This window comes from Prionailurus viverrinus, chromosome D1, assembly GCF_022837055.1.
Source record: "Prionailurus viverrinus isolate Anna chromosome D1, UM_Priviv_1.0, whole genome shotgun sequence".
NCBI lineage: Eukaryota > Metazoa > Chordata > Mammalia > Carnivora > Felidae > Prionailurus > Prionailurus viverrinus.
The window spans coordinates 71038707-71062982 of NC_062570.1; the positions used below are offsets into that span (position 1 = coordinate 71038707).

General features: G+C 41.5%; 1 protein-coding gene across 2 annotated transcripts in view; it reads left to right on the forward strand.

Moving 5' to 3' along the window:
• Positions 1–7383: 7383 nt before the first annotated feature.
• PDE3B (phosphodiesterase 3B) overlaps positions 7384–24276 on the forward strand; it is a 173981-nt gene continuing 157088 nt past the window's right edge. Inside the window, exon 1 of one of the 2 annotated variants that reach the window (XM_047876836.1) lies at positions 7384–8495. In XM_047876836.1, the coding sequence (XP_047732792.1) occupies positions 7521–8495 (975 nt within the window). In that variant the 5' untranslated portion in view covers positions 7384–7520. The remainder of the gene's footprint in view (positions 8496–24276) is intronic. The other variant, XM_047876835.1, reaches the window with a different exon arrangement.

The window sequence follows — 24276 nt, forward strand, 5'->3', positions numbered from 1 at the left end:
AACTACCGCTTGTCTAAGGAGGGAACAGGAAAACTTGGAAGGGGTTTGCATTGCTGTTTATTGTTCAAGGTTCAGGTTTTAGGCTTAACACACAAAATCCAGGAAATTTCAGATTAATAGCTATATAATTAATACCTTTATCAGTTTTGTTTTGTTTTTTTTTTGTAGAAGTATGGTGGGTTTGTGTCAGAGATACAACTGTTGCTCTGAAAACTAGAAATAGAGAAAGGGAAGTTCTTGAAGTAGTAGAATGTATTCTTTCATAGCAAAAGGCATCCAGGTATCATCACTTGAATTAAAAACAAAAATTCACCCGCGCCATCTTAAACACTTATTTTATTGGAAATTAAACCAAATATAAACATATGTATAATGCTTTCTATAAACCTAGGATAGAAAATGTTCTTTTACTGAGTTGGTAAAAAATGGAGGTTAAGAAAAACATTTTTCAATAACAATATGGAACATTTTTTGTATTAAATCATATATTAAGAGTTTCGATTTAAATTCATCGACCAATAAACATTCAAGGGCATACAACTAAAAAATCTGATTTATTAATTTTTTAAAAATACAAACATACTTCAAAACATTTTGAGTATTGGGACACCTGGCTGGTCAGTCAGTGGAGCAAGCGACTCTTGGTCTCCAGGACATGAGTTCAAGCCTGTACAGGTTACTTAAGAAAAATTGTTTTTGAGTTTTAACGAAGAACTCTGCTACTCATGGCATGGAGATTGAGATAAGATTGAATAGGACAGAATTCTTGTGTTTGAAGAGTGTATTGAAGAGGTAGCCACGTAAATAAACACATATGATAACAGACGTTGAAACTTTTATATAACAAATAGAAACAAGCAAGTCCAATTCCCTATGAGAAACACACCATCTCTCTGGCCTCCTCATTTTTGTTCTTTGTCCCTGCATACCTTACACTCCAGCCACAGGATACTTGAGATTTCCCAAATGCACTACGGTTGTGTTCCTCCAGTTTTGCACTTTCTTGCTTCCTTTGCCCAGATTATATTTCTTCCTACTTTATGTAGGTTACTGCTACTCAACTTTCAATACCAAGCCTAGAAATGTCTTTCTCTGACTGCCCAACAGCATTATTCCCTACCCAATATTCCCACTCCAGTCTGGGTTAGGCGTCTCTCTGAACTCCCGTAGTACACTGAGCTTACTTACTTCTACATCACAGTGCCTATTACGCTGAACTCTAGTAGTTTTTTACTTTTCTTAGCTTGCACTCTGAACCCTTAAAGGGAGGAACTATACCTGTCATCACTGGGTCTTTGTCAGCTAGCACTATGCCCAGCACAATGCCAGGCACTTAATAAATGTTGCATGAACGAATGCATTCAATAAGGGAGAGGGATTAAATGTACATAGGAGAACCGAGGAAGTAAAAGTAGTGAGGGAATTAAATATAAAGATGAAAGAGACAAGGCAGGGGGAAGGGAGTGAGATAGGAAGATAGCTAGGCAGATAGAGTCTGGGGAGACCACTGGAACTGGTAGAGGAGAAACAGGTCGTGAAAAGAAGAGGAGACAACCATACAGTGGGGAGACTCTGGAAAAGAACGATTCTCTTCTTCTTTAATAGTTCTGAATCACTGTTCTCGACCGTTTCTATCACATATTCTCTTGTGCTCCTTCACAGTATGTGCATAGACATAAAGCTACAGCTTGAGGAAACGTCTAAAGAATTTTATAGTTTTTATCTAGCAGAGTGCTCTGCATAGAGTGGTCTTGTCAAGATGAACTAAAACTAAAGAGTGAGTCAAAGGGAGGTCCAGACCTGGGAATGAGTGAGAGCTGGAAGGAAAATGGGTTTTGGTAACACACGTAGACAATAGAGTCGCCATTGCACATTGAACACAGGGATCCTTTCTATACCAGAGAAAAGCCAGTCTGTTTGATTTTCAAATGTATATTTGTAAATGCTAATTCTTTCATTCTTTCAAAATCTTTTAAGGTTTTCAGGTATCTTAAGGAATGGCTCTAGCTTTAGGAATTTGAAATCTCAAACTGGTTAATTTGCTGGCTATTCTTGCAAGTTTCTTTGATATTTAAAATTAGTCAGACTGCTTTATATCATGATCTCTGAGAAAGTTGTGCTGTTTTTATTACTGAATTCAGAAAAAATGCATTTTAGAAAGAGCACTCAGTTCTAAGCATTTTCCCAAATCAAATTCAAATCCATTTTTCTAAAGTTGATCCATTTATTTTGAGAGAGAGAGAAAGGGAAGGAGAGAATCTGGTGCAGGCTCCACACTGTTAACATTGGAGCCTGAACTGTAGGATCATGACCTGAGCCAAAATCAAGAGTCAGACACCCAACTGACTAAACCACTTAAGCGTCCCCAAATCCGTTTTTTATGGTCTATTTTTTAGAGGTTGGAAATCTTTCTGGGGTGCCTGGGTGGCTCAGTCAGTTGAGTGCCCAACTCCTGATTTTGGCTCTGGTCATGATCTTGCAGTTCTCAAGTTTGAGCCCTGCGTTGGGCTCCCTGCAATATCAGTGTGAGCCTGCTTAGGATTCTCTCTCCCTCCCTCTCTGCCCCTCCCACATGCTCTGTCTCTCTCAAAATAAATATACTTAAAAAAAAAAAAAAGAAAATTTCTCCCTTCCTCCTTTTCCTTCCTTTCTCCCTCCCTCCCGTCTTTACTTTCTCACTTCCTTCCTTCCCTTCCTCCCTTCCTTTTTTTGCCCAAGGGTTCTAAAGAGGGGTTTCAGGTCAGAAAATAGGTGTCAGAACTGCTTGGTTGGTGTTGACACGTTCCAGGGATACCTCCACTGCAGTAAGAGCATTCTGCTTTTATTTGCATACTATTTCTTTTTTTTAAAGTTTTGTTTAAATTCCAGTTAATTAACATACAGTGTAATATTACTTTCAGGTGTACAATGTAGTGATTCATTACTTCCATACAACAGCCGGTGCTCATCACAATAAGTGCATTCCTTCATACCCATCATCTATTTAGCCCATCTCCCCCTGCCAACTCCCCCCCAACCCCGCCACAGCTCCCCGCTGGTAACCGTCAGTTTGTTTGCATAATATTTTTTCTTTTTAATGTATTTTTTAATGTTTATATTTATTTTTTTGAGAGACAGAGGGAGAGAGGGAGCAGGGAAGGGGCAGAGAGAGAAAGGGAGAGAGAATCCCACTCAGGATCCACGTTGTCGGTATAGAGCCCAATGCGGGGCTCAATCTCACCAACTGTGAAATCATGATCTGAGCTGAAACCAAGAGTTGGACGCTTAACCGACTGAGCCACCTAGACACCCCATAATATTTCTTTTGAAAACATTTTAAAACCCCTGGTTGAGAGGCAACAATGCAGAATGGGAACAGTACTAAAAAGCTCTTAAAGAACTGGCAACCTATCATTTCCTGCTTTTCAACTGCTATTAGCAAATCTTTAAAGGCTGCTCCATAATCATTGTGAGGAGTCACTGACAATGGGACAGTGATAATGACTGGACCCAGTCTTATTCCTCATCCGTCCTCTTTACTACCCCTTCCTACTTACATTCCGTGAGAATTATTATAAGAGTCACCAATAGATGTATCTAAGATCCATTAAAAAATATTTAATTTTAGAAGGGAATTTCTGGAAATACTGCCCTAGAAATGGATTTTCTTTACATCTGGATTTTAGAGTTAGAAAATAATCCTACCTTCTTAAAAAAGGTTGAAAGCACAAGTTATAAGGCCAGGTAGTTGCACTTTATCAGAAGATAGGACAGATGGGGAGGAGGAGCTGAGACCTAACAGGAGGCTCAATTGTTATTTTGCTTCTCTGAAGATGAAGGTTAAGGAGAGAACAAGCTAATTCATAGAGAAGGCAATTTCCAGTGCAGCAATGGTGAGCACCAGGGGTCCCAGATGAAGAGGTAGGTGTTCTAATCGCTGGGCTGAGCCCAGTGATGGGACATACATTCAATATGGGAGAGAGATTAAATGGTATACGGGAGAATTGAGGAAGTAAAAGTCGTGCTGCCTATAAGGTTAGACAAGTGGGTAAGCAGCAGCATCTAGAAGGTCTGTCAAGGGGGATACTTAGCTACTAGAATAGTGGACTAGTGTTTAGGAACCGAGTTTTTGGCTCTGAGATTGGAAAGACCTAAACAGGGTTTTAGCTTTCCTATAGTTAATTGGAGGCACTATCAACTTACTGGTGTCGGTACCTAAAATGGAGAACGAAATTCTCATCCTACAAACTGGGGAACCTGGGAAAACTGGGTGTCTGGAACTTGAGAGCAAGGACCCCATTTAGAATAGAGGAATACATATGGGGTTGCATTGCACCAGGACAGCTGGGGAGCTGGGTGGTAAGCACTAGGATCCCGTGTCATAGGATCATCAAACTGGGAGAATGATTCTGGTGGAGATCATGGGGTCTAGATGTGAGCACAGGCAAAGTTAGGTAAAATAAGGGTGGGGTAGAGTACTGAGAAAAGTCAAAGGTATGTTGTGACTTTGACTTTAGGTCTTTTTTTTTTTTTTTTTTTTTCACAACAGATAACGGTCATACATTCCTGAACCTAAAGACAAGAGCTAAGTAATTCTATTGGTTGTTTATATCTGGCAAAAGAATAATTAAATAATCTGAACTCTAAGAAATGTGCCTTACTAATAATCTTTGACATGGACTGTAAACAGAGAAGGGAGTTGCTATAAACATAGCAAGCTCATTCTTTTTGTGCATAATTTTAGTTAAGTAAACTGATAGTCTTTGGTTACGTCCTTACATTTTATTTTAGAATCCTGTCAGGTGCTGGGTTGGTGTTTAGAGGTATGCAGGCCAAATATGGGTTATTGAAAGACTTGGGCTGTCAGCCTTATAAAGACTTGGGTAGACAGCTGAAAAAAGGTGAAAGAACTGGAAAGTATGAAGAGTATTTTGAATTTTATTTGCCAGATAATAGTTCTTTGATACAAAGCCTTTTATTTTGATTTGTCAACACTGAGAGTTTGCTTTAGTTTGATGGTACAAATAATTTAAAGGTTGCTCTTGGCAATCTGAAACATGGATCCTAAGGATGCCTATATATTTTTGTCATACGGATATTAAACTTTTTGAGACCGGAAGGGACTTTTTTGTTTGTTTGTTTATTTTAAAGAGTTGGGGAGGGGCAGAAAGAGGGAGACACAGAATCTGAAGCAGGCTCCAGGCTCCGAGCTGTCAGCCCAGAGACCAACGACGCAGGGCTAGAATCCACAAACCGTGAGATCATGACCTGAGCTGAAGTCTGGGGCTCAACTGACTGAGCCACCCAGACGCCCCAAGACCGGAAGGAACTTGAAAGGTCTTCAAAATGAACTTTTGGCAATTTTACAATTGAGAAGAATGAGGACTGGACTGGAAATGTTATGTGACTTGCTTACCGCCAGGGCATGAATGGCTGGGCCAGGATTACAAACTATGAAAAGGATTTCTAGGCCATTAATATTTCCACGCCTATCCCACCTCAGATTACTACCCAAGGCTTTAAAACAACAACTTTAATCTGAATTTGTTCTAATTTTCAAATCGGTTTATTATTTCTTACGAGAATTTATAATGGGCATTTCAGGGATGCCATTGGTAGCTTTGCCATGCTCTTCTGTAAAAGCTCAAATGCATCCACTCAGTTTCCTACTTTGGTAGTGATGAGCTCTGTGCATATCATTTAAAAAAGGTATTTGTTGAGCTGTGTTGTGAGGATACTTAAAAACAAAAATTTCCATTGTGATGGTGGAAAAAAGAGACACCACGGATTTTGGTCTTTTAAGGAAAGCATTTGAGTCATCGATTTGAAAACTCTATTAAATATTTCTTCTTTTGTTCAAGAGACAGAAACGGAAAGGGAAATTCTGGTCTTTTTTTCCTCTGGGTCAAATGCTTGTGCTAATTTCTCAGGATTTTTGCTATGTATGTGAACTATGGCCATATACGAAAATGGTGTGTTTTAGGTCATGGCTGTGGGCAGAGATTAATTGGTGAAAAATGGGCCTGTTTGTGGGATTTACCACACAGTAAGGTTTCTCATCTCCCTGGAAAAATGTGGAATTAGCTCTTTGAGAAATGCAGGCCTGTCATGAGGTTGAAGGGAGAGTTTCGTTGGAGGGAAACACAGTCCACTCTCTAAGGCAGTTATGATTGGTTAGATTCCAGAGCAGTCCCTTTGGTACAGCAAAGTTCTTGTCACTTTCAAGTCAGTGTTTCCATGTTGCTAGTTTCACCAGTAATTCACAGATAGCATCTTATTTGGCTTCTTTTGTGGCCAACTGATCCAAACTGGGCACTGGTCTTGGAGAGGACTCCGAATCCTCCCATCCCTCCTCTCTAGAACACGCCGTTACAGTGAAAAAGGCTCTAATGTGGAAAAAGCTGTGTGACAGCAGATTTTCTACGCTTGTTTAGGGAGATTCAGATATGAACTAATGAGTATGTATGGCAAGGGTAGGAAGCGGAGGATGGGACGTTAGTTCCTTGCCCGTGAAGACGGTTCTTGAGGAAGACAAGCTCAATAGTATCTACTCAGATGGATGCTCTGGGGGAGCACTCCAAGTGCACGCTCCTTCCTAAGACCACCGTGAATATTCCGGGCCTACTGAGTGGTTCAAGATTCCACGTTGCTGTTGAGGGCAGCCCCAGCCACACGGTCAGGGATTCTTCACCATGCCCCTGGCGGTGGCTGGACCTTACCCGGTGGCACAGTTCGGGCAGTCCAAGGGGCCCACCCTGAACCTGGATGAGGTGAGAGGCGGGTCCGGCTCCCCCCACCCCCCACAACTCGGTTTCCCAAGTAGGCACTGCCCTTGGGGACCGCAAACGCCCTCTTTCCCCCAAACCCCAGTGGTGACCTGTCGGAGCCTGGGTGCGTGTCTGTGACTTAGCTCCAAAGGGAACCCGCGCGCCTGGGGTCCCAAGATAGCGGGCTTGCCCCCTCCCACCCGGAGAAGACCCTGCCCGCCTCTGCCAGCCCGGGTCGGTCTCCGGGTGGCCCCGGCCGCGCTCTCCCGGGTCCCGGCGCGCTCAGTCCGCGGGATCCCCGGCTCGCGTCCGCGACAGCGACTGGACGGGGAGCGGGCGCGCGCGAGCGGCGGGCGGGGCGCGCGCCGGCCCGGGGCAGGCACGGGGGAGGAGCGCCAGCCCGCCCGCCGCCGCTCGCGCGCCCAACGGACCAGGCTGGGGCCGGGAGGTAACTGTTGCAGCCCGCGGGAGCTGGGAGGCGACGCCGAGTCTCCAGTCCTGAGCGGTGCCCGAGGGACGCGGAGGGGGCGGCCGCAGCGGTCCCGGGAGCAGCCCCTTCCGCCCCTCTCCTCCGCCAGCATGTCGCGGACCCCGCCGCTCCAACGCCCGCGCGGCGAGGACCCCGGGCCGCGGCGGCGGGCGCAACCCTGACGCGCTGCCGAGCCGGGGCGGGGGGCGCCCGGAGCGCGGGGCCGGGGGTGCTGAGGGAGCGCGAGCGGCCGCCGCGGTCCGAGAGGGGCGTGCCGAGCCCCGCGGCCAGCCCGGGTCCCGGCCATGAGGAGGGACGAGCGAGACGCCAAAGCCATGCGGTGCCCGCAGGCGCCGGACGGGGCCGGCCAGCCCCCCGAGAGTCTGAGGAACGGCTACGTGAAGAGCTGCGTGAGCCCCCTGCGGCAGGACCCTCCGCGTGGCTTCTTCTTCCACCTCTGCCGCTTCTGCAACGTGGAGCTGCTGCTGCCGCCGCCGGCCTCCCCCCAGCAGCCGCGCCGCGGCTCCCCCTCCGCCCGGGCGCGCCTCTCGCTGGGCGCCCTGGCCGCCTTTGTCCTCGCCCTGCTGCTCGGCTCGGGGCCCGGGAGCTGGGCTGCCGGGGCCGCCCGGCTGCGGACCTTGCTGAGCGTGTGCTCGCACAGCCTCAGCCCCCTGTTCAGCATCGCCTGTGCCTTCTTCTTCCTCACCTGCTTCCTGACCCGGAGCAAGCGGGGTCCCGGGCCGGGCCGGAGCGGCGGCGGCGGCGGCGCCTGGTGGCTGCTGGCGCTGCCAGCCTGCTGTTACCTGGGGGACTTCTTGGCGTGGCAGGCGTGGACTTGGGCTTGGGGGCCCCCCGCCGCGGCCCAGCACACGCCCCCCGCGGTGGCGGGCAGGTTGTTCTCGGCGCTGAGCTGTGTGGGCTTGCTGACGCTCGCGCACCCGGCCAGGCTCCGGCACGGCATCCTGGTGCTGCTCTTCTCCAGCTTCGTCTGGTGGGTCTCCTTCACCGGGCTCGGGTCGCTGCCCGCCGCCCTCAGGCCGCTGCTCGCCTGCCTGGTCGGGGACGCCGGCTGCCTGCTGGCCCTGGGCTTGGATCACTTCTTCCAGATCAGGGAAGCCCCTCATCACCCTCGCTTGGCCAGTACCGCCGAGGACAAAGTGCCTGTGATCAGACCCCGCAGGAGGTCCAGCTGCGTGTCGTTCGGAGAAACTTCGGCCGGTTACTCCGGCAGTTCCAAGATGTTCAGGAGACCTTCGTTGCCTTGCATTTCCCGCGAACAGGTATGGTACCAGAAAGCACGGCTTGGGAAGGAAGCGAGTGCGGTTTTATCGCTTCGATTCCCAACTTGAATTAGCGTTCTCGAAAGCACGTTAGTTAGCTTCCAGGGTTTGCGGGGGTGGGGGTGGGGGGGGGGCAGGTTTGTTCTGGAAAGAAATGCTAAATTACAGGAAACTTTGTAAACGTGCAGAAGTACCTTTTATCTTGGAATAGAAATGAAATCGCAGACGGATCGTATTGCAACTTTTAAAGACTTTGTTCTCAGAGGAATGAGGTGAGTTATTTGCGGTTTAATAGATCGACGACTCGCCACTTGGGCACACACTGAGTTATGTCTTTTTGGTGCTGTTTGTCTGTTGCTGGTATAATGATGGTATCTCTCCAATGATCACATATAGCAATTAGATTGAATACACGTGTGTGTGTGGGTGTGGGTGTGTGTGTGTGTATATATTTTAATCAGTGCGGTTTCATTCTTGATAATCGAGAGGACGAATTCGAGATCCTATAATGAACAGGGATGAGCTGTGGAACTGAGGCTTGTTAGTGTAGATGAAAAGATTGTTGGGAATAATTTTTAAGGGATTCTTCCCCCACCTCTCCCAGTTTCAGTAGTATAGGCCATCATAATCTTTTACAGGCTAACTCCTGTCCATGGGTATTTGTTGCATAATTAGGAGAGTGTTGTAACAATTTAACCTTTAAACTTAGCAATGTCTGGAAAGATGCCAGAAGTATTTCCATTTCCCCCCCTCTAGGTTTACATGGGTTTTTTTTGTTTGTTTGTTTTGTTTTTTTAAAGGAATTGAAATCACCCTCAGGGAAAAGTTGCCCTTTATGTAGTTTGGAGAAATCTTGTCCTATGTCACCAAGAAATCAGCAAGTATAGTTGCTATTCATTGAACATTTGCTAGATGCAAAATATTACATATATTTTCTCAAACCCTCACAAAAGCTCTGTATGGTGGATGACAACCTCAATTTAGAGATGAGTAAATTGAGGCTTATAGAAGTTACCCAACTACTTCCCACATCCAGTAAGTGGCGGTGCTGGGACTTGAACCTACACGTTTCAGTTTTCAATGCTGTTTTCTAAGCAGCTAGAAAGAGGAGTGTAGAGGTTTTAAGTAGGAGAGTAGGAGTCTACACCATTGGTTTTCAGGCTTTTTGACCAGTGCTATGTTTTACACTGGGACCCAGTGTATTTGAAACAGAAGTTTCTTGTTCTTACTACATCCGATGCTCTCTTTTTAATAGTCTTCAAGCTACCACATTGATTTTATGTTTAACACTGATCTGAAAGGTTCCAATGAGACCACACTTTGCTTTCTTGAAAAGCGTTCTCTCAGAGGCCGCTTTTGTGGTCTGTACTTACTGGGCCACATGCTAGAAAGAATTGTTCAAAAAGTGTTATGCCTTTTGTTTTCTAAGTTTACAGCCAGCGATGCTGTCTAGACAATGCTTAGAAAGATGTGTGTCAGGAGAAACACTGTTGGGAGAAAAGCTGCAGAGCAAAGTCATTTCGGCTCTTTTCACAGGCTGGAATGGCAGTTGGCTTGACTATATGTGAATAGGTTGCATTTTTTCATACCAGAAAAGTGTTTTAGCAGTCTCATCACGTTTGTAAACAATTTTCCTGTACTTAACAGTATTGCACTGTAATGTATTTTAATTGTAATCTGTTGGTGTAGCCAGTTATGGCTGTTTTCTTGTAAATTGAAGACCTCTGGTCGTCTTAATCCTAGTCTGGTCCTCTTTTACCAACAGTAACCTTTTTCAGCCTTCAGCTAGGTGCAGTGGTGTTGTTATTGCTAGGTTGCTTCCTTTACTATTTGTATTAGAGGAAAACACAATTTCACTTTTAAAAAGGGCATATTTTCTTATTTCAGAAAACCCGTATTCACATGAGTAGAAACCATTTTTGGGGTCTTCAATATATGATGTTAGCTCAAGGGTTTATACGTGGCTATTTAACATTCAGTGTCATAAAGTAGTACTATTTTGGCATTACTACAAATTACTAGATATTTTTAACTTTGCAAAGATTATAATTAACATTCATTTTTACTTATGCTAAATTCCTGAAGTCTAACAGTGGGTCTGTGGCTTTTGTTTGCATGTTTATTAGGTTAAAGAAGTTAAGGAGAAATTAGGACTTTCACAGAAGTACAAGACCAAGAGATTTTTCTGATTTTCAAAGTGGTGAACTTTGTATGTGACAATTGTGAAGTCGCCTTTTTGTTTCAGAAAGTGAAGGAAGGCAAAAAAGATTTTGGGTAGAACTTGATACAGGGGGAAATGTCCTGAATTCATAGGCAGAGAGTCAAGGGTTAAGTCGTGGCTCTACTGTGTGATCTTGGACAAGTAAGTGAGTGAGTCTCAGTATCCTGTCAAGTTAGGGGATCCCAGTAGATTAATTCTATAGTACCGTTCAGTTCTAGAATCCATTTCTTTTAGTAAGGTATAAAATAAAAGTATAACTAAAATGTCACAAATTAGTAGTTCTTGAAGTTTTACTTAAGTGTTGAATGTTGATACTAATAAGCTATGTTTTCTAATTGGAAAAGATGAACAGATATTCTACTTTTTGAATAGAGCACTTTAAAAAAGTGTATGTGGATTCATTTTTGGATTGATAACAAAATTATACTTTGATTTCCTCAAGAACTTAAATGTTTTTATGAACATCTTTGAAAAACAATTGAAAACTCATATAAATGCTTTTAATTGTGTCAGAGTGTATTTAAAGTAATTTTTAACTTTTGGGATATTAGGTACGATGTTGAAAATTAATGGCATATGTTTGCAAGACACTTGATTTTCGTAATTAGACTGGTAGTACTTGATGTAAATGCTGTGTATGTGTCATTTCTTAGCTAAGGGTTTTTGTTGTTTTTAGCAAAGCATTTAGAGATTTAAAGTTTAAATCTAGTTACTGCTGACTGTGTCCTCTCTTGGGTTAATGGAAAGAAGCACTCGGTTTGTGGCGCATTTGCCAGCAGTCAGCTGAAACTAATAGAAAGCTAAAAGAAAAAAAAAATCAGTTGTCTACATAGAGGCATTGACCAGAGTATAACAAACTACATATCTATGCCATTTTAATTGTTTATTCTACAATGTAGTTTTCAGCTTCTCAACCAGATGATTTGGTGTGTGATAGACTAGCTAAACAGGAGGTTTTGAAAGGTGTAAGTTACTGTGTGAGATATTTTTCTATACCTAAAATGCTAAGTGCTTTCTAAATGGTTAGGTAAATATTTAAAAATTCTGTGGCCTTAAAGCCCATAAATATTATTTAAAGTGTTAATTTTATATGAAAGAGATATACACATGTAGTAGGTAGGCCTTTAAAAAAGACTTTAAAGTTTAAGTGATTATTTACCCCCTTAAGGAATTTGCAAGGCAAACCCCACTATGAATTTCTTTACTCATGCTGTAGTATTTGTGAAATTTACTTTATGGTTTTAATGAGTGAGCGTTTTATTCTCATTTCATGTTAATATTTTTGTAGTAAAATATCAACCTATGTAATGATTTTATGCTCTATTTTGTAAATATGTCCTCTGCCATCTGAATTATCTTTCAGAAATCACAGATTTAATCAAATCACTCACTCTTAAAAATCTCTTAGACTTTTTTATTGTTCACAGGATAGAGTTCATGCTCTTGACTCTTGCCTACAAAGTCCTTTACAATCTGCTTTTAGCCTTTTGTTTGTTTTGTTTTTTAAAAAGCCACGTGGGACTTACTGAACGAACACCCCTTCCTCACATCCATCCTTGGCTCTAGCTGTTTGAGGACTGCTTATTGTTATTGACTTGTGGACTTTTTTCTTCTGCTTCTATCATTCACACTGGTTAAAATTTCCTTTAAGGAACAGATAGGATTAAGAATCTTTAGAAAGTACAGTGATACTCAAATTAATGTATAAGCAGAGGACAGAGCTCCATTATAGCAGAGATGGCCATGTATAAAAATAAATCATGCGAAGCAGTCATGACCTGAGATAGAATATTTTCATTATATCGTATGAAATAATAACATCTCCATAGTTTATGTTTTTCCACACTGAGTGAAAGGTAAATAGGGTCAACCATGAGTAAACCCGTATGAAGTTTGTTTTCATTGTCCTCTGACTTTTTATCCTCCTCAGGCAGGCCCTTCTTATTCTCCTTCCTTATTCCCAATTACTGTGTCAGCCCATTTCCCTAGCACATTTTACTTCTTTCCTATACCCCTAGCCAAAACAAGAACAGACTATACTTGCTGAACAAGTTTATTTGAACATGAGTATATTTGTATAGCTATAGAAGATAGAAGAGATTTAGAATTTATCTAATTGAAATATCATTTTTTTCAAGTTTATTTTGAGAGTATGAGCCTGCACAAGAGTGGGGGAGGGGCAGAGAGAGAGGGAGAGTGAGAATCCCAAGCAGGCTTCGTGCTGTCAGTGCTGAGCCTGATTCCAGGCAAAATCTCACCAACCGTGAGCCCAAATCAAGAGTCAGACACTTAACTGACTGAGCCACCCACGTAACCCTGAAATATCATTTTATAGAAAGGAAAGAAATTCAACTCCAGGGAGATAATATCGTCTCCAGGTTATGCTGTGAAATATTGGGACACAAGGACTTGAGTCTAGGTCTGGACTGCTAGTCCCTCTATATTTTCCATAAAGAGTGCCTGAATGCATAGTTTTGCCAGCTGTCTCCAATTATGTGATAAAAGACGTCCTTGGTTAAAAGAGGTGGGTGGGGTGGGGAGTGGCGGGAGAGAGATAGGAGTGAGAGATAGCAAAGCCTCTGTGTTGACCTTGAAGACACACTTGATACCTGATGTGGTTGTTTCAGGGTGACTTGTAGGTTGCAGCTGGTCTCAAACTCAGGTGCCTTCATAGGCCAGCCACATAATGCATTTATGTTACATGTTGAGAAAGGAGGGGTGGGTGAGAAGAATGGAAGTGAACTGACTATTGCCTACTTTGCCTGAGGGCTCTCAGTTTAAACAAAACAAACTGAACTCCTATGTTAGCCAAGCAAAACTTTAAGAGAGCTGAGTTCTGTCTGAGTCTTTCTGACAGTTTGTAACATTGTTCACCTTATTATATACAAGTTGATCTGTGTTTGTTTAAGTGATTGTTGGAAGCTTGTTCCTAAAACTTGGGCACAGGAGTGTATTTCCTGCTGTCTTTTTCTTTTGCAACCTAGAATTTTCCCTCCAATATTGATACCTAGCAGGTATCTTTATCTTTATAAGATAAAGATCTTTATCCCTCCTCCATCCCTTAGAGGACATTGACTACTTGTTCCCTAGATTTCAGACAACTTGCATCCAGGGTTTCTTACATTTATTTACTTAGCACTTAAAATTGTAAATGAGAAATGCCATACGTGAAAGACTATATATATGATATTTTGGTATGGTTTAAAGAAGAAAATAAAACAAACAAAAGTCAGGTACTCACCACTTATTTTCTTCGAAGTTCCCCGTGTAACCTATTTTGTATCTCCTTTTCCCTGCCTCAGAGGCAACACATCTATTCTCATATATGAGAATGTATACACACACACACACACACACACACACACACACACACAGTATTAATTCCCTTACTTAGCTTTACTATTATAATCCCCATGAATGTATTCCTAAGTAAATAATATGTTGTATTGCCTACATCTGAACTTTAAGTAGATAGAATCATGCTGTATGAATTCTTCTATAACTTTTTTTTTCTGATGATTTCTGAGATGCATCCATGTTGATTTGGATAGTTGTAGTTAATTTTTGAGTGCTTTATAGTATTTTAATATCATATGGGCATAGTAAAACTTACTTATCCATTCCACTGTTTGTGGACCCTTGGGTAGTTTTCAGTTTTTGCTATTATATACAATGCTGCTATGAAAATTCTTATAAACGTCTTCTGGTGCATATGTGCATCTAGAGGAAGAACTGCTAAGTTGCAAGATAGGCTCCTATTCAATTTTACTAGGCAGAATAATGGCACCCTGAACATGTGCCTGTTCTAACTCCTGGAATTTGTGAATTTGTTACTTTATGTGGCAAAGGGGACTTTGCAGGTGAGATTAAGTTAAGGGCCTTGAAATGGGAAGATCAACCAGGATTGTCTGAGCGGTTCCAGGGAATTGCAAGGGTCCTTAAAAAAGTGGAAGAGGGAGGCAGAAGAGATCACAGTGACCGAAGAGATGTGACAGTGGCTGTACGGTTGGAGTAATACAGGGTGAGGAAGACTCACTTAATCCACCTTTGACTTTGAAATAGGAGAAGGTCAGCAGTCAAGGAGAGCAGGCAGCCTCTCAAAGCTGGAAAAGACAAGGAAATGGACTTTTCCTTAGAGTTCCCTGAATGAAATGAAGCCCTGCCAACACCTTGATTTTAGCTCAGTCAGACCAGCCTGACCCATAGAGCTGTGAGATAATAAATTTGTGTTGTTTTATACCATTGAGGTTTTAGTTGTTACAGGAATGTATTACTTTGCAACAGTTTGTATAGGTTGCTGAAACAAAGTACTGCAAACTGGGTGGCTTGAGCCACAAATCCATTGTTTCAGTTCTGGAGCCTAGAAATCCAAGATCAAGGTTGGTTCCTTTGCAAGAGCTCAGAGGGAGAGCCTGCCTCGCAGCTTCTGGTGGCTTGCTGGCATTGTTAGGCAGTTTTGGGATTGTAGATGCATCCCCCCTATCTTGACCTTCATCTTTCACATGGCACTTTCTCTGTGTTGCTTCATTTTCTCTCTGTGCCTGTCTTTGTGTCCCAATTTCCCCTTTTTGTAAGGAACCCAGTCATACATGATTAGGGCCCAACCCTAAGGACCTCTGTGCAGACCTTATTTCCAAATAAAGTCACCTTATGAGATACTGAGGGTTAGGATGTCAACTTTTTTGGGAGAACACAGTTCAACCCATACAGGTGGCAGTAGAAAACTAAGACTATGGCAAGTTGAATTGTTTTTCAAAATGGTTATACCCTTTATACTTTTGCTAGAATTCCCCGAAACCAATGACTCCTATTTATTGACTTTATTTTTGTTAGTTTAGAGGGTGTGAAGTGGTATTTCTGTGTGATTTTAATTTGTATCTTCCTAATTACTAATAAGGCCGGGTACTTTTTATATTTATGGACTACATTTTTAAAAATTATTTTTGTTTTTTGTTTTTTTAATGTTTATTTATTTTTGAGAAAGAGAGAGAGACAGAGCACAAGTGGGGGAAGGGGCAGAGAGAGAGGGAGACACAGAACCTGAAGTAGGCTCCAGGCTCTGAACTGCCAGCACAGAGCCCAACACAGGGCTCGAACCCATGAACTGTGAGATCATGACCTCAGCCGAAGTCAGATGCTTAATTAACCCAGAGCCACCCAGGCACCCGTGGACTACATTTCTTATTCAGGGCTTACCTGTTTATATCTTTTGCTCTTTTATTTTGCTGGTTTATTTTTTCTCAATAAATCATGAGTTCTTTATGTATTCTGGACATAGGACATTAATCCTTTATTAATTGTTTGACTTGCAAATATCTTTTTATGGTGTCTTTTGATAACTGGAGTTCTTTTTTTTAAATTAATTTCTTTATTTTTATTTTATTTTATTTTATTTTATTTTATTTTATTTTATTTTATTTTAATTTCTTTATTTTGAGAGAGAGAGAGAGAGAGCAGGGGAGGGGCAGAGAGAGAGGGAGAGAGAGAATCCCAAGCAAGCTCTGTGCTGTCAGTGCAGAGCCTGATTTGTGGCTCAAACTCACAAACTGTGAGATCGTGACCGAGCCAAAATCAAGAATTGGATGCTTAAATGACTGAGCCACCCAGGCGCCTGATAATGCTCTAATGCTAAGACTCTTTGTGTCTTGTTTATGAAACCCTTCCCTATTGGAAGTTATAATATAGATTTCTATATTTCTTTTTAACATTTTAAAGTTTTGCCTTTCAAAACTTTTTACCCATAAAGAATTGCTTCATATGATCCAATCTCATTTTTTATCCAGTGGATATTATCTCAACACAATTTATTGAACAATTTATTCTCCATTTATCAGCATTGCTACCTCTGCCATATATCAAGATATATGTCTGAAGATTCAGTATCTGTATGAATCTGTATCTGGGCTCTTTATTTTTTTATTTTTATTTATTTTAAATTTATTTTTAATGTTTATTTTTGTGAGAGAGACAGAGCATGAATGGGGGAGGGGCAGAGAGAGAGGGAGACACAGAATCTGAAGCAGGCTCCAGGCTCTGAGCTGTCAGCACAGAGTCCGATGCAGGGCTGGAACTCACGGACAGCGAGATCATGAGCTGAGCCAAATTTGGACACATAACCAATTGAACCACCCAGGCTCTTTATTAAGTTTCATTGGTTAGTTTATGCACTCTGTGTTTATACCACACTGTCTTAATTGTAATAGCTTTATAATAAGATAATATGTGGTAAATCTCTTTAAAAAGTTCTTAAAGAGTATGTTGGGGTTTTTTGGACTTTGCTTTTGAATATAAATTTCAGAATAAGTTTGTCAAGTTTCACAAAAATCCTGTTGGGATCAGCATTGCAATAAATCTTTTGAACAGTTTAGAGAAGAATTTGCTTTTGATTGAAATTTTTAAGTGATATTTTTCTATGAATTTATTTAGTGTAACTTTTCAAATTTATTTTCTTGGTTCCTAATATCTTTTTATTATCTGGTTAGTCTGTTCAGCATCTGCATTAATGTCCTCTTTTTCTTTTTTTTTAAATGTTTATTTATTTTTGAGAGAGAGAGAGTGCATGCATGCATATAAGCAGGGGAGGGCCAGTGAGAGGCCGGATAGAAGATCTGAAGCGGGCCCTGTGCTGACAGCAGAAAGCTCAATATGGGGCTTGAACCCACAAACCAGGAGATCATGACTTGAGCCAAATGAGACTTAAACGACTGAACCACCCAGGCTCCCTCTCTTTCATTTCTAAGATCATTTGTATCTCTTTTCTTTGTTTCTTAATTGGCCTTGCTAGAAGTTCATTTGCTTTTTTTTTTAAGTTTATTTTTTTTGAGAGAGAGAGCGCACTCATGCACATGTGCACAAGTGGATGAGAAGCAGAATGGGAGGGAGAGAGAGAATCCCAAGCAAGCTGTGCTTTGTCAGTGCAGAGCCCAATGTGGGGCTTGAACCTACCATCTGTGAGATCATGACCTGAGCCAAAATCAACAGGGGAACCCTTAACCAACTGAGTCACACAGGTGCCTCTATTTCCTTTTTTTTTTTTTTAAAAGATTTTTTCTTTAATGTTCATTTATTTTTGAAGGAGAGAGTGAGAGACAGAGTGTGAGCCATGAGAGGGGCAGAGAGAGAGGGAGACACAGAATCTGAAGCAGACTCCAGGCTCTGAGCTGTCAGAACAGAGCCTGACGTGGGACTTGAACTCACAAACCGTGAGATCATGACCTGAGCTGAAGTTGGATGCATAACGAGCTGAGCCACCAGGTGACCTGCCTCTATTTGCTTTTTAATCTTTTTAAAAAGCCAACTCTTTGGATTAGTACTTATTTTCTATTTTATTTATACCAGCTCTTTTATTGTTATTTTTTTCTTTCTTTGAGTTTCTTTTCTTAAAAAATTTTTTTAATGTTTATTTTTGAGAGAGAGAGAGAGACAGAGACAGAGACAGAGAGACAGAGCGCAGGCAGGGGAGGGGCAGAGAGAGAGGGGAAGACACAGAATCCGAAGGAAGACAGCTCAGAGCCTGACTCAGGGCTGGAACCCATAGACTGCAAGATCATGACCCGAGCTAAAGTCAGATGCTTAACTGACTGAGCCACCTAGGCACCCCTCTTTGAGCTTATTTTCTTGTTCTTTTTCTAACTTTGTAATTGAGATGTTAAGCCCATTAATTTTGAGACTTTTTAGTGTATTCATTTCAGATTACACATTTCTCTAAATATTGCTTTAGTTGACTCTCACAAGGTTTGGTGTGTAGCAGTGTTATTGTTCAGCCCTAAGCATTTTCTCATTTTCATTTTGATTTCCCTGTTGACTAACAAGTTGCTTTGAAATAATAAAAATTTCTAATCATGCAGGTTTTCTAGTTATTTTATGGTTGTTTTCTGATTTAATTGCCTTGTGGGCAAAAGATGTGGCCTAACATATGATCAGTTTTCATTACTGTTCCGTGTGCTTGAAAATAATATATATATTTCAATTTTTAGGTACAATGTTGGCTGTCTGGTAGGTAAATGTAAAATGTTCTTGTCGTGTTTTCTGTGTCCTTATTGACTTTTTAAAACAATCTTCTTGACCCATTAGTAACTGGAGAGAATATGAAAAATCTCACTTTACTGGGACATCTGGGTGGTTCAGTCGGCTGAGCTTCCTACCGTTGATTTCGCCTCAGTTCCTGATCTCACAGTTCATGAGATCCAACCGCGGTGCCACCCCTCCCCCCGACCCTCACCTCTGTGGGCTCTGTGCTGACAGCACGGAGCCTTCTTAGGATTCTCTCTCCTCTCTGTTCCTTCTCTGCTTGTGCTCTGTCTCTTTCAAAAAAAAAAAAAAATAAATAAATGCATAAACTTAAGAAACAAAAGCTTGAGGTGCCTAGATGGCTCAGTCAGTTGAGCCTCCGACTTTGGCTCAGGTCATGATATCCCCATCAATGAGTTCCAGCCCTGCGTCGGGCTCTGTGCTGACAGCTCAGAGCCTGGAGCCTGCTTCAAATTCTGTGTCTCCCTCTCTCTCTGCCCCTCCCCCACTCATGCTCTGTCTGTGTCTCTGTCTCTCTCTGTCAAAAACAAACATTAAAAAATAATAGTAAAAAAGTAAAATAAAACATTAAAAAATAAAAAAATCTCACTTTGCTGGTAGATTTGTCAGTTTCCGCCTCATAGTTTGCAGTTTGCGTTTTGCATTTCATATTCATGAGAACATAGGTGGAGAATAGAACTTTTCAAATTAGATAGAATTACTTACCAAAGGAACAACAAAAGGTATACATGAGAGAAAGGATATTTCAAATGTCTAAAGAGTTAATGTAGGAAAGTAGTGGAAAACTAATTTGATCAGAGTTAGTATATATTTGCAAATTGCCTTTTATATATGCTAGGCTCCGGAGATACTAAGCACAGGGTCTGTATTCCAAGGAGCTCAAACTCTAATGCAGAGAGAAAATGTGAGTAAATAATTACAATTCAGTGTGGAAAGTGACATAGCAGAGGTATAAACAAGGTACTATGGGAACAGTATGGAAGGAACAACTAACTCTCTCCGAGTATTGGAAAGCCTTCAAGAAGTAATTAACAATTGACCTTTAATTTTCAAAGAACGTTTCTTCTTGATATAAAATAAGTCAAAAATGAATTTAAAAAAATTTCACTCCTATGAAAAAATTTCCCTCCTATGACTTTAACTAATTTTTTAAAATTTATTTTATTTTTGTTTTTTTTTTTTTCAACGTTTATTTATTTTTGGGACAGAGAGAGACAGAGCATGAACGGGGGAGGGGCAGAGAGAGAGGGAGACACAGAATCGGAAACAGGCTCCAGGCTCTGAGCCATCAGCCCAGAGCCCGACGCGGGGCTCGAACTCCCGGACCGCGAGATCGTGACCTGGCTGAAGTCGGACGCTTAACCGACTGCGCCACCCAGGCGCCCCTATTTTAGTTTTTTAATATAATTTGTTGTCAAGTTGGCTAACATACAGTGTATACAGTGAGCTCTTGGTTTTGGGGGTAGATTCCCGTGATTTATCGCTTCCGTACAACACCCAGTGCTCATTCCAACAAGTGCCCTTCTCAATGCCCATCACCCACTTTCCCCTCTCCCCCTGCCATCAACCTTCAGTTTGTTCTCTGTGTTAAAGTTACTCTGTGTAGGGGCACCTGGGTGAATCCGTTGGTTAAGCAGCCAACCCTTGGTTTCAGCTCAGGTCATGATCTCATGGTTTGTGGGTTCAAACTCCGTGTCAGGCTCTGCACTGGCTGTAGGGAGCCTGCTTGGGATTCTCTCTGTCCCTCTCTGTCTCTCATGTACTCTGTCTCTCTCATGTGCTCTGTCTCTCTCTCTCAAAATGAATAAACTTAAAAAAGTTATTCTGGGGGCGCCTGGGTGGCGCAGTCGGTTAAGCGTCCGACTTCAGCCAGGTCACGATCTCGCGGTCCGTGAGTTCGAGCCCCGCGTCGGGCTCTGGGCTGATGGCTCGGAGCCTGGAGCCTGTTTCCGATTCTGTGTCTCCCTCTCTCTCTGCCCCTCCCCCATTCATGCTCTGTCTCTCTCTGTCCCAAAAATAAATAAAAAAAAAAACGTTGAAAAAAAAATTTAAAAAAAAAAAAAAAAAAAAAAAAAAAAGTTATTCTGGTGTGATTTCTACCTTACTCTAAGTGTGTATGGAGATAAATAACTTCTTTTCAACTAAGAGATTGAAAAGTCACACAAAACATAGTCAAATCAGGCAAACTGTTCACTTTGAGTGACCAATCAATGCTAATAACTAAAAAAGAGGTTTAAGTCCTTTATCAGAAATGTCAATATCAGTGGTAAAAATAATATAGGCAATAAAGTAATGTAACCCAGGATCAGAAAAGAGGGATTATCATAAAATGTAGTAATTACCAAGTACTTACTATGTGTTAGTCTTAACAACCCTGTGAAATAATTATTGAGATCCTGTTTTGCAGCTAGACACTAAAGCAGAAAGGCAAATTAACTAGCTCTAAATCACTTAGCTAGTACAGAGAAAATACCATAATATGCTGAGTGCCATTTACCAGTGTAAACAAACCCCTAAGAACTCTCCCAGCTGAAACAACTAAACTACAGGTTTAAACATTTTATGGAATACTTTTTGAAAGGAATCACTGAGTAAGAAAATCTCAGATCCCAAAAAAGAACTGAAGGTAGTGTAGGGTAGAAAACATTTCCCTTCTAGGTTCTTTGCCTGGTCTAATAATTAAATTGACATAAAACAGATTACCGGTAGAAAAACAAATTTGACTGCATATGCGGGAGTCTCATACAAATATGAAACTCAAAGAAGTGACCAAAGAAGGAATCTTTTATACCTTTTAGACAAAGAAACAATACATGTGTGAGGAATTGACAAGACAAAGAGGTTTGGGCTTGGGGTAGTAAATTGGTGAAGAAGTAACAAGTTTTTGTTTATACAGCCTTCTTGGCTCTAATTTCCCATCTCTGGTGATAAGGATGCTTTCTACTCTCCTGGCATTGGGAGAGGTACCTTTCTCACTGGAGATTTATCTCCTGCTTTGAGGGTGGGGGAGACAAAGGAGGGTTAGACTGTCCATCTTGCACTAGCTGTTTCTCAAGTACCTTTATTTTTATTTATTTTTAAATTTCTATTTTTTATTGAGTGTAGTTGACATACAGTATTAGTTTCAGGTAAACAGCATAGTGGTTTGACAGTAATATACCTGATGAAATACTATGATGAGTGTGGTTATCTGTCACCACACAAAGTGATTACAGTATTGTTGACTGTATTTTCTATGCTAATTCAAAGTACTCAGTATGCCGAAGTGGCATATTTGGGGATGGCATATTCTGCTGTCCTTCAGTAGGAATTCTGAGAGGGAAGCAGACAGTAAAACCAGCTTTCACTGGAAGAGTTTCTCACCATCCTTGGAGACTTTGAACATTTGCTTCTGTTAGATATGGCCAGGCTCAAGAGATAAAATCTACAGTCTGTCCAAACTCAGGAATCTAGGTGAGACCCAAAGTGTTACTCCCCCAGTGAAAGGGTAAATGAGAAATAAATATGGCTGAGGATATGGGATGCCTATGTTGACTTTGGCTCAAGGGAATTGAGGAGGAATAAAATATAGTAACATATAACAAGAGGGCCCTTGTACTTTTTTTTTTTTTTTTTTTTTTTTTTAATGTAAGCTCTATGCCCAGTGTGGGGCTTGAACTCATGGCCATGAGATCAAGAGTTGCATGATCAGGGGCACCTGGGTGGTGCAGCCGGTTAAGCGTCCGACTTCAGCCAGGTCACGATCTCGCGGTCCGTGAGTTCGAGACCCGCGTCGGGCTCTGGGCTGATGGCTCAGAGCCTGGAGCCTGTTTCCGATTCTGTGTCTCCCTCTCTCTCTGCCCCTCCCCCGTTCATGCTCTGTCTCTCTCTGTCCCAAAAATAAAAACGTTGAAAAAAAAATTAAAAAAAGAGTTGCATGATCAACTGAACCTGACAGGTACCCTCCCTCCCCTCCCCCCTCCCCCAGTTTTTTTTTTTTTTTTCCAATTGAAGAATAGTTGACATGCAGTGTTACATTAGTTTCAGGTGTACAAACAACGTAGTGATTGGGTAACTGTATGTTATGCAGTGCTCACCAGAAGCACAGGCACCATCTGTCACTGTATAACACTGTTACAATACCATTGACTATATTTCCTATACTGTACCTTTCATCCCTATGATTTATTCATTCCGTAACTGGAAGCATGTACCTTCCATTCCCCTTTACCTATTTTACCTATCCTGTTTCCCCCTCCCCTCTGGCAGCTAGCAGTTCTCTGTATTTATGGGTCTGTTTCTTCCCTTTTTATTTGTTCATTTGTTTTGTTCTTTACACATGTAAGTGAAATTATATGTCTTTTTCCAACTTATTTCGCTTAGCATAATACCTTCTAGGCCAACCATGTTGTCATCCTTTTTTATGTCTGAGTCATATTCCATTGTATACATGTACCACATTTTCATTATCCCTTCATCTATTCATGGACACCTAGGTTGCTTCCATATCTTGGCTATTGTAAATAATGCTGCACTAAACATAGGGGTGCATAAATCTTTAAAAAAAATATATCTTTTTGAATTAGTGTTTTCATTTTCTTTGGGTAAATTCCCAGTAGTGGAATTACTGAGTCTTAAGGTATTTCTATTTTCAATTTTTTGAGGAGCCTCCATACTGTTTTCCACAGTGGCTGTACCAGCTTATATTTCTAGCAGCAGTGTGTAAGGGTTCCTTTTTCTCCACATTTTCCCAACAGTTGTTATTTCTTGTCTTTTTGATACTAGCCATTCCAGTAGGTGTAAGGTGGTTTCTCCTTATGGTTTTGATTTTCATTTACGTGATGATTAGAGATGCTGAGCATCTTTTCGTGTGTTTGTTAGCCATCTGTATGTCTTCCTTGGAATGTCTATTCAGGTCCTCTGCCCGTTTTTAAATCAGATTATGTGTGTTTTTGATGTTGAGTTTTAAAAATTCTTTATATATTTTGGATATTAACCCCTTATCAGATATATCATTTGCAGATATCTTCTCCCATTTGTAGGTTGCCTTTTTGTTTCCTTTTAAAAATTTTTTTCTTTTTTTTAATGTTTATTTTTTGAGAGACAGAGACAGAGCGTGAGCAGGGGAGGGGCAAAGAGAGAGGGAGTCACAGAATCCGAAGCAGGCTCCAGGCTCTGAGCTGCTAGCACAGAGCTCAACGTGGGGCTTGAACTCACAAACCTCGAGATCATGACCTGAGCTGAAGTCGGATGCTTAACCGACTGAGCTACCCAGGTGCCCACCTTTTTGTTTTCTTGATTGCTTCCTTTGCTCTGCAAAAGCTTTTTATTTTGGTGTAGTCTCAATTGTTTATTTTTACTTTTGTTTCCCTTGCCTGAGGGGACATGTGTAGAAAAATGTTGCTAAGGCTGATGTCAAAGAGATGACTGGCTATATTTTCTTATAGGAGTTTTATATTTCAGGTCTCACATTTAGGTCTTTAATCCATTTTGAGTTTAGTTTTGTATGTGGTGTAAGAAAGTGGTCCAGTTTCATTCTTCTGCATGTAG